Source organism: Phocoena phocoena, chromosome 13 (assembly GCF_963924675.1).
Source record: "Phocoena phocoena chromosome 13, mPhoPho1.1, whole genome shotgun sequence".
NCBI classification, from domain to species: Eukaryota; Metazoa; Chordata; class Mammalia; order Artiodactyla; family Phocoenidae; genus Phocoena; species Phocoena phocoena.
In genome coordinates this window covers 64,383,729-64,394,368 of record NC_089231.1, presented here as the reverse complement: position 1 = coordinate 64,394,368, position 10,640 = coordinate 64,383,729, and the positions used below count along the sequence as shown (strand labels likewise).

General features: G+C 58.6%; 1 protein-coding gene across 1 annotated transcript; it reads left to right on the top strand.

The window, feature by feature from the left end:
* The first annotated feature begins 207 nt into the window (after nucleotides 1-207).
* On the top strand, nucleotides 208-3,773 carry HIC2 (HIC ZBTB transcriptional repressor 2). The gene is made up of 2 exons (XM_065890358.1): nucleotides 208-305; nucleotides 1,958-3,773. The coding sequence occupies exons 1-2, from the start codon at nucleotides 280-282 to the stop codon at nucleotides 3,771-3,773; spliced, it is 1,842 nt and encodes a 613-aa protein (XP_065746430.1). The 5' UTR covers nucleotides 208-279.
* The last annotated feature ends 6,867 nt before the right edge of the window (nucleotides 3,774-10,640 follow it).

Here is a 10,640-nt window from a genome sequence, read left to right as displayed (position 1 = left end):
GGGTGCAGGCGAGCTCCCCAAATTTGCTTTCTTCCTACCACGGGGACTGACTGTGGGCACTATGACCACTGTCTCTTGCCCAGCTGTCTGGGCGTCCCAGCCAGAGAGACCCCAGACCTTCCTGGGAGCGAGGTCCCCCAGCACCTCCCCCCTCCCCTTGCTGATGCCTTTGTGGGTGACCATGTCTGTCTGTCTTCCCTTCCCCAGGTGACCAGGCATTGATGCACCCCCAGGGAGGCCACGCGCTCAAGGAGGCCACCCCCGCTGGCTGCTGCTCACATGGTTTCTGGGCCCCTGGCACTCCGGTAGGTCAGGGAGGGGGAGCTGGGGGCGGGGGTGGCAGAGGGAGGATGTTTGCTCCTCCTCCTTGGGACTCTGGGCAGCCTGCAGCTCTCAGCCTGTGTCCTGGCCTGCAGTCCTTTGTGTGCGGGCAGCGCTGGCAGCATAGAGGGGAGGCTGGGGCTTGGGGAGGAGGGCTGCTGTGGACTCACTGGCTCTCGGAGGCCAGGACCTCCTGCCCTCGGCTAGTCCCCTTGCCAGTTGTCCTGGGTGCTGGGGCTAGGTGTCTAGGCCAGTGTGGAGGCCGCGCCTTGGGCTCTTTGTCCCTGCCTGGCTGGCTCTGGGGGCAGGGAGTGGCGGAGGGCTGGTTTCTGCGCGATCTGGGCTCCAGCTTCTGAACAGGCTGACAAGGCCAAGCTGGCCTGAGGTGCTTGCTGCCTCCTGCTGTCAGGCCCTGAGTGCCGGCCCACGTGGTCATTGGGTGCTCAAAGTCTTCCTTGGGGTGCACAGGATCATGGGGGGTTTTCCTCTGTCTTTGCAAACAAGGGCAGGTATGGACCAGTGGGAGGAAGGCAGGTGGGTGCAACCCCTCCGGGCTCTGTCCTGAGGGAGGCAGGGCTGGGCGCCTGGTAGGAGCTGATCCCAGGTGGGGGAGGCTCAGAGCAGTCAATTCCTCTCCGAGGTTGGGCCGGGCCGTGAGCAGAAGGACATGAAAGCCCCTTGTCGGCCTCACGGCTCAAAGCACCTGTGGGAGGGCACGAGCTTCCGAGTGGCTGGAGGGGTGGGGAGCCACGGCCGTGCGCTGTGGCCCTGCTGCCCAGTGGGGTGGGTGCATGGTTGGGGCACGCTGCTCCCAGAGACCCCTGTGCACACTGCCACGCAGCCACCACAGAATTCCTCTGCATGTGTTTTCCTCAGTGACATCAGTTAGCATCTGTGCCAGTCTGGCGAGTTTCTCAGGCTCAGACAGCACTGCCTGCCCTGCCCAGAAAGTCCCTGGGGCCCAGCGGTGCCAGGGCTTGGCCAGGCTGCCTTTCCTTCTCGGCACCTGGAGGCCCAGGCAGGGGGTAGGGGGGATGGGTGCTCAGTGCCTGTGGTGGGGCAAGGCCTTGTGCGGTGGGGGTGGCAGCTGGGCTGCAGTGTCACGTGATGCTGGTAAACCTCAGAGTTTGGGAAGCCTCTAGGGTTGTTGGAGAGAGACCCAGGCTAGAGCAGAGGTCACAGACCAGAGGCTGCATGTTTGATCTGGCCCACGTGGTATTTAAGGAAAAAGAACCTTCATTTTGCATGGGGTGATTTCACCTGAAAACCTGGATTTCTGGCTTGTCTCGAAAGCTGGGAAGCTGCATGCCCACGTGAGAAGTCCAGCCACCCAGCACCTCATAGACCCCTGCCTTTGGGTCTATGAGGCCAAAGACGGGCCAAAGACCTTTGGGTCCCATCTGGGCACGTGGTTGGCTTCCTTTAGTGCGGAGATGATACCTTGGGCCAAGTTCAAATCCCAGTTTGGTTGCCTGCCACCATGTGCCCTTCATTGTCCTCTGTGTTTTCAAGTCTGCAGATGGGCTGGTGCCGCCCCCCTTCTCAGGCAGCCTGGGTGGCATGAGTTCCCTGCCCAGGTGCCGGACCCCAGGAGGGTCCCCCGCTGATGCGCACGCGTACCTGTTCTTGCCCGCAGGTGGTGCGTGTGGGCAGGGCGTGGGGACATGGGGCCCGACATGGAACTGCCCAGCCACTCGAAGCAGCTCCTGCTGCAGCTGAACCAGCAGCGGACCAAGGGCTTCCTGTGTGACGTCATCATCATGGTGGAGAACTCCATCTTCCGGGCCCACAAGAACGTGCTGGCCGCCAGCAGCATCTACTTCAAGTCCCTGGTCCTGCACGACAACCTCATCAACCTGGACACGGACATGGTCAGCTCCACGGTGTTCCAGCAGATCCTGGACTTCATCTACACCGGCAAGCTGCTGCCCAGTGACCAGCCAGCCGAGCCCAACTTCAGCACGCTCCTTACCGCCGCCAGCTACCTCCAGCTGCCCGAGTTGGCAGCCCTCTGCCGGCGCAAACTCAAGAGAGCTGGCAAACCCTTTGGCTCCGGGCGGGGTGGGGCCGGCCTGGGGAGGCCACCCCGCGGCCAGCGGCTGTCCACGGCCTCTGTCATCCAGGCCCGATATCCAGGGCTCGTGGACGGGCGCAAGGGGGCCCACACCCCCCAGGAGCTCCCCCAGGCCAAAGGCTCTGATGAGGAGCTCTTCCTGGGCGGCTCCAGCCAGGAGAGCGTGCACGGCCTGGGTCGGCCAGTCTGTCCAGCCAGCGGGGAGGCCGGCCTGGGTGGCTGCAGCACCAATGGCAGTGGTGGGGGCTGCGAGCAGGAGCTGGGCCTGGACTTGTCCAAGAAAAGCCCCCCGCTGCCCCCTGCCACCCCCGGGCCCCCCCTCACCCCCGACGACCCAGCCCAGCTGAGCGACAGTCAGCAAGGCTCACCCCTCTCGGCCTCCGCCCCTCCCGTCGCCAACAGTGCCTCTTACGCCGAGCTGGGGGGCAACCCCAGTGAGCCCATGGATCTGGAGGGGGCCGAGGACAACCCCCTGAGCCTATTGGAGGGGCCGGGCGGGCAGCCCCCCCGCAAGAGCCTTCGGCACTCGGCCCGCAAGAAGGAGTGGGCCAAGAAGGAGCCCGTGGCCGCCTCCCCCTTTGAGCGGAGGGAAGCAGCGCCGAAGGGTCCCTGCCCAGGGGAGGAGGCCGAAGGGCTTGGGGACAGGGTTCCCAACGGCATCCTGGCCAGCAATGCGGTGGCGGGCGGGCCCTACGGGGAGCCCTCATACCCCTGCAAGGAGGAGGAGGAGAACGGCAAGGATGGGAGTGAGGACAGTGGGCAAAGCGGGAGTGAGGGCGGCAGCGGCCATGCCGGCGCCCACTACATGTACCGGCAGGAGGGCTATGAGACGGTGTCCTATGGGGACAACCTATATGTGTGCATCCCCTGCGCCAAGGGCTTCCCCAGCTCCGAGCAGCTCAACGCGCACGTGGAGACGCACACGGAGGAGGAGCTCTTCATCAAGGAGGAGGGTGCCTATGAGACAGGCAGCGGGGGCGCCGAGGAGGAGGCCGAGGACCTGTCAGCGCCCAGCGCGGCCTACGCAGCCGAGCCCCGGCCCTTCAAGTGCTCGGTCTGCGAGAAGACCTACAAGGACCCGGCCACTCTGCGGCAGCACGAGAAGACTCACTGGCTGACGCGGCCCTTCCCCTGCAACATCTGTGGCAAGATGTTCACGCAGCGCGGCACCATGACGCGCCACATGCGCAGCCACCTGGGCCTGAAGCCCTTTGCCTGTGACGAGTGCGGCATGCGCTTCACCCGCCAGTACCGCCTCACTGAGCACATGCGCGTGCACTCGGGCGAGAAGCCCTACGAGTGCCAGCTGTGCGGGGGCAAGTTTACGCAGCAGCGCAACCTCATCAGCCACCTGCGCATGCACACCTCCCCCTCCTAGAAGCCAAAGACCCTTGTTGGCCTGCGGGCGCCCAGGAAAGCAGGGGCACAGTGGCCAGGCCCCGGGTGTGGGGCAGTTCCTGGTGCAGCTCCCCCCCCCCGCCCCCCAGAGCTTTAATCCACAGTCTGTACCAAGGGGAGAAGCGGGCAGCCAGCACCCAGCCCGAGTGCATGTGGCTGCTGCACTGTCTGCCTCCTGATCCTGCCCGGCCCAGTTCCCCGTGAGGGCCATGGCGGGGCCTGCGGGAGTGGGTCACGGGGGGTGTCCCGCAGGCTGTGTTGGAGCAGGGGGAGGGGGGCCTCCCTCCATGCTGCGGGGAGCAGGGCTGCCGTGGCCGGGGTGTCTGTGCTGCCAGCCTGGCTCTGCGGGGAGCGGTGCCAGAGGGAGGGGACAGCGCCCTCCCTTCTCGAGCCAGGGGTCACCGCTCACTGGTGCTGGGACAGTCAGGGGCCCCCACCGCCTACCTCTCCACAGCTAAAGAGCCCTCTGGGCCTGTGTGGCTGTTATTCCTACTGATCTGTTCCTTTTTTCTTTTTGAATTGTTTTTTAAACCAAAACCAACAAGAGTTTATTTTCCTTCCGGCCCCTCGGGGCTGAGCCTGGGTCTGCAGACTGAATGTACCGGGGCAGCCACCCCCCCTGCCCGACTGTGGGCTGGGCGCCCACCCTCCAGGCCCCAGAAGCCCTTCTTGGCCAAAGGCTTCCCTGGGCCCCGAGCCCTGCCTCGGCTGCCTCAGGAGAGAGAGTGCTTTTCCCATAGTTTCTGAGGAATATTCTTTGTTTAGAGGTACTTGTTTTTTATTAAGAGAAAACCCCGTGTAACGTGTATGTGAATGTTGGAACTGGAAGGTCTGGGGTTGGTGGGGGGCGGGGGGAGGCTGGCCGCGGTGCCAGGACGTTGGTACGCGTTTCCATTTTCTCCGTGTGTGTGGTGTGCGCGGTACGTGTGGACTCATGTCGCGTTTCCTTCCTTCCTTGCCCATCAAGGTGGAGAGACTTCTGACCTTTTGCTACCTCTTGAATTTGTGAGAACAGAACGTTGGTTGGTGATGGCAGTTGTGGCCGTGACGCTTGTGTTTTCCTTCTGTCGCCCTCCTGGGCCCCCCGCCTGTGCCCCCTCTCAGAAGGGGCACCTGTACTTCCTCTGTGCGCGTGTGGCCACGTGGCCACCCTGAAGGTGTTCTGAGTGTGCTGCTGGGCGTCAGGGAGCCCGAGCTGCCTCTCATCTGGGCCCGAGTGGGGGTATAGGTGCTCCAGTCCCTGGGGAGACCCCAGCACAGGACCAGGTGCCGGGAGACAGGAGCCACACAGTGGGACAAGTTCCTGGAGGCTCCCGGCCAGGCCAGGATGGGGCGGAAGTGAGCCCCCCCCATCCTGTCCCCTGGGCCTTCAAGAGCCTGACCTCGGGAGAGCAACAGCCCCTACCTGACCAGTGCAGAGGGGCTGACCACAGGGATGTGTATATTTTCTCCCACCCCCCTGGCAGGGTGGGGACCTGTTCTGCTTTGGCATCTCTGGGCGGTCTGGGGAGAGGCTGGCTGCCACCCATGGGCTCAGCTCTGAATCCCACCCTACCCTCACCTCTCGCCTTGGGCTCTCCACCAGCCTCAGACACCTCCATGGGCCTAGAGCCATGCTCACAAGGCCAGGCCAAGGTTGAGAGGTCGGCACCACTGTCCTCAGCCTACTGCAGCCACAGGGCTGGACCAGCAGCTTTATCTTTTTCATTTTGCTTCATGTTTTCATTTCTTTTTCTTTTTTCTACTTTAAGTTCAGACCAAAAAATTCCGGAGTCATCCCCTACCCCCACCCTCCACCCCTCCAGAGACCCTCCAGCTGAAACCAGAGCCTGAGTTCAGGGACCCGAGTGGTGGGTGTTGGGAATGGGGGCACGCAGGCCACGTGGGGCCCTGCTGAGCCCTTGGGGTACCCCCGGCCTCGGGCTGCTCCTCTCCCCTCTGGGGACTTGTGTTCCAGCAAGTCAGGCGGGGGCCCCTCCAGCGCCTCTGCTCTCCCGACCCCCCTACTCCGTCAGCACTTAAGCCACACGACAGAAGTCTGTAGCGGGAGCTACCTGGGCGTGGCCCCCGGTGAAGCAGGTGGTTCATGGCAGAGCTTCAGGGACTGGGCGCAGAGGCCCTCACTCGACGACCTTCCTGCGACGTAGTATTGTACCCACCTGAGTATTGTATCATATATCGAGCCTTCTCTGTATTTTAACAAGAAAGCGAAACACTAGTTTCCTATTTAAGACTTTAAGGGTTTGTGGGGCGGGCAGGGTTAACACGACACTTGGTTTTGTTTTCCTTTTCCTTTGGTTTCATGTGGAATGTGTGCTTGTGAGTGTGTGCATGGACGTGTGTTAGAGCCTCACCAGGAGATTAGGCTGTTGGAGGCCAAGGGCGGCTTACAGTTCTCTGCTTTAGTCACTTAATTCCTGAATGTTTCGGAGAAACAGGAAACAGAAAATAGCAGATGTCATGTAGGAAAGAGGATAAACAACAACAAAAAAAAAAGAAAAAAAGCTCACATCCAAATTCACAAAACCTATTTTTTAAACCAAAGCACATTTTGAATGCGTATGGAACCTCAATGGGCTCAGAAAAAAGATACTAATATATTTATCGCATTGTTTACATAAACTTTTACAGTTTCAGACCTCAGCAGATAAAAGGCCAGTCCCAGTGAACCCCACCTTCCGCCGGAGCCCCTTCTGAGTAGGCCCTGGAATGGCTCACGGGCAGAGGGGCCGCCGTGGGGCCGGGGCAGGCGTGGAGGCCCCTGAGCCCTCCTCCCAGCCCGGGCCTCTCCCAGCCCAGCTGGCACCAAAGAGCTTGGGCCCGTGCTGACCCGCCCCCCCAGGCCTCCTGGCTAGACTGTGGTGGTCCTGCCAGCTAGCACAGCAGGGGTGGCTGTCAGTTCTGGCCACAGGACCTGAGCCTGGGCTTGGGCCCTGGGATGGAGGTGCGCCCCCATCCCGCTTCTCTGCCTGCAACCCTTGGGTGGGTTGATGTGAGGGTCCCTCTCAAGCCAAAAAGCCAGGACCTTTGCACAGCTCCGTGGACTCCAGCGGGTCCCCGCCCCCTGGGGACCCCCACCTCCACCCCGGCAGTGGGAGGGGCTCACTGGGCCAGTCCTTACCTACACAGACGGTGCAAACACTCTGAACAGTGTTGTTTTTGTATCAATATGTTTGTGCAGTGATGAATGTATTTATTTCTCAGACTTGGGGCGAGTGAGCGGTAGACGGCTCCACCACCGCACGCTCCCGCCAGACCGAGCCCACCACCGGGGCTCCTTCAGGATTGCAAAAAAGGTAAAGAAGAAAAGATGAACCTTTAAGCAAATACGAATCTCAGAGACTTGCAGCATAGCCATACACCTCAGCCTGTGAAACGAACAATCTGGACCCAGATGGACTTTCAGAACCTCACACACCCGTGTGTGTTACTGTTGGTCGCCACTTGGGGGCTCTGGGCTGTCCGCCGCCCCCCGCCCTCACACCCACCCGTCAGTATTCACTGGACTGGCTGTGTGCAGGAGTGCGATCGGGGCGGGCTGGCTGGGCAGGCGGACCCCAGCCGCCCTCCCCGCGGCCGTCCTGAGTCAGGGTGAGGCCTGGGCAGCCGGGAGGGCAGGGATCAGGGCAGAGGTGGCCGCATCCGTCCCGTCCCCTTGGCTTGTGGGGGCGAAAGCAGAGGCGTCAGGCCTCAGAACAGACCAGGGATCCCAGCCCTACCGGCCCCCTGCAGGGACCAAGGCCCTCACTATTCCCCAGAGCCAGGTTGGGCATCATTGAACCTGTGAACCCGATGCCAGGAAGGGGTTGTGGAGCCGGGCCTGACCAGAGCCTCAGTCTGACATTCCAAATCGGGGTGGGTGTACGCTGTGGGAATTGAGGCTGCCTGGGACCCCCTGCCTAGGACCACCCATCCCCCACCGGGCTTGTCGCCCCACTTTAATTTTCTACCGGGAACCCCTCCCCCTACCTCACCTTGCTATTTATTGCTGTAATTTATTGACCTCAAATATGCTGCATAACAGACCTCACTCAGGGCAGAGAGGATCCCCAGGGCTCCCCCCCTCCACTTGGCGGGGCCCTGTGGGGCCAGGTGCTGAGGGGAACCTCTCTGTCCCCCACCCATCACTTGCTTTCCCCCTCCCCCGTTGAGGGACCCCAGGTTGGGCACTGGCCCATTCACAAATACCTCGAGGGGGAGGGGAGGGATGGGGTTATAGCTGTTTTGTTTAATGGGAACTGGAAGAGGGATCATGTCCTGCTATACGCGCCCTTCCCCGGAAGGGGGGACCACGATCGCACTCCTGTACTGGCCACCGCCACTGTCAGTCATCACACTGAGTTCACTTCCCTCGAGAATTTGGATAAATTCAGGTCAGAGCTGCAGGTATGCAACCCTCAAGTGTCATAGTAAAGCAGTTCACCGATCTCTCCATTCAGAAGCGTGCAGTCTTAATGTACAGTGATGAGAAACTGTTATTTTATGATCTTTTCATTAAAAGCTTGATTGAAAACTTGTGTGAGGCCTCTGTTCTCTGGCTGTTCTCTTGCTAAATGAGAAACTGCTTTCCTTTCTCTGTCCAGTGCTTCCAGGACCTGGGAAGGTGGGAGCTGGGGTGGACATCTTCCTGCCTCAGGCCTAAGGATGGGTTTCAGAGGGGCCTAGGCCCTCGGTGGCATGTGTGCGTCTGGAGTTGGCAGTTGGGTCAGCATCCTTTCTGGCATTGTTGGCCAAAGCTGGCCGAGGCAGTTTGGGAAGCAGGGGGTGTGTGGGTGGGGTGTGGACCCGGTAGCCTGGGTGAGAGGAGGTCTGGCCCATGCCCAGGACCATGCATTGGAACAGCAGGATTGGACTGGGGCAGGGGGTGCTCATTACTGCAATATTCCCCCCACCTGCCGCTTGGTCTTGGGGTGGGGTGGGTGGGAGCCGGGAAGGGGGATAATCTTAGTCTCTAGGGTCGGGGACAGTAGACCCTATTCCCTGGAGGACTGTCCCTGCTGAACCAGGGTGGGGGTACCAGGCTGAGTGAAGACCCAGGAGGAGGAGTGGGCTGGGCCTGGGAGTGTGGTCAGCCAGCTCAGCCCTCAGACTCCATGTACTGCAGGCATTCAGGCAGCTACAGGGCTGCAGCAGGCGAGCCCCCAGAAGAACATGGGCTTTGCTGCTCTAAATCTCAGTAAGTTCTGTTCAATTGTTTTAAAATTCTTTTTTTTTTTTTGGTATATCAAAGCAATACTCAAACATAGTTTGAACAATCAAATGGCTCTTAAAAAGGCTTAAAACAAAAAATGGTTTCTCATCTTCCCAGCCCATCCCCACATCGTGCAGGCAACCAGAGTCCAGCCTCACAGCAGGTGATCATTTCAGTTCATCTCTACCCTCTTCCCCTTCCCTCCTACCCCTGCAAATAGTTATTGGACATTTCCTGTGATCTAGGGCTTGGCAAACTTTTTCTGTAAGGTTGCCAGATAGTAAGTGGGCCATTCAGTCTCTGTGGTGACTCACCTCTGCAGTCACAGAGCAAAAGCAGCCAAAAAGGGTAAGCAGACGGGTGTGGCCATGTCCCATTCAATTGCATTTACAAACCCTGGTGCAGTGTGCAACTGGCCAAGCCATAATGGTTATCACCATGTACATTTGTTTATTGCTGGGCCAACTAGTGTATTGGCCCTTCTTATTTTTCTTGAGGTTTAATAACGATCTTATCTTTTTAATTGCTCGGTTTGATCTGAGCTTCTTTCTCCACCCTTTGACTCTGTGAAATGCCTCCCGGTACAGTTTTCCACAGAATCAGACACTGTCTGTTCTGACGCCTACTGTTCTGCACAGATTGGGCTGGCGTCCTGCCTTTTTGTCCTGCAACAGAAGTCCTGTTTTCTGGCTTCTGTGTGTTCTTTTCTTGGGTGACACGCTTGTTTGGTAGCGTATTTGCTCCAGTACCATCCTGACAAAAGAACACATGGGAAGCGGGTTTCTTGAGACTTAAAATGTTGAAAATGCTTTTAAATGACACGGAATTGGTAGTTTGGCTGGGTATAGAACTGTGGATTGGATGTCATTTTCCTGCTGAAGTTTGAAGGAGTTGCTCCCCTGGCTTCTACCTTCCAGCATGAGAAGAAGCCCAGTCCCCTATGTGTGACCTGATTTCCTCCCTGGAAGCTTTGGTGTCATCTCTCCATTTAGACGGTTTTCTATTCGTTGGGCAGGTGATGGGTTGGTTCTACTCTGCAGGCTCATTCCCTTCAGTAAACTCTTACTGATTTTTAAAGCATCTTAGCAACTTTTTTTTTAGGTGAGGTATAGTTGATTTACAATTGTTGTGTTAGCGATTATTTTAAATTTTCTTTCTTCTGTTTGTACCTTGATTGTTGCATTTTGTTCTCTTTTCCTGGATGTAATCTCTTTCTGAGGAAACTGTAATTTTTTGACACTTTCTACTGTTCCTTGCATTGTATCTAGTTCCCTTTTAGATCCACTTTTGGTTTGTTTTTATCCTGTTCTATAATTTTAAAGACTTTTCCTCAAATGTTGGGTGGTCTTGGCAGTTCATATTTAAGAATGAGACCCTAAAAAGCTACTCGGAACCAGTCCAACTGTCACCTAGGGTGTGTGGGTTTCATCGCACTCATCTTGCAGGTGGGATGGAGGGAATGAGCATCACTTCCCCGTGTGCAGAGTTGGCCGTGGTGCTTTTGACGGAGGCGCCAAGGCGAGGCCTCACGCCTCTTAGTGCGGATCATTGGAGGAGGTGGGAGGTGAGGGGTTACTCCATCACAGCCTGAGTGAGTTGGGCCTGGTTACAGAGTCATTCTGTGGGTGGAGGTCAAGGATGGGGTTGAGTTGTAGG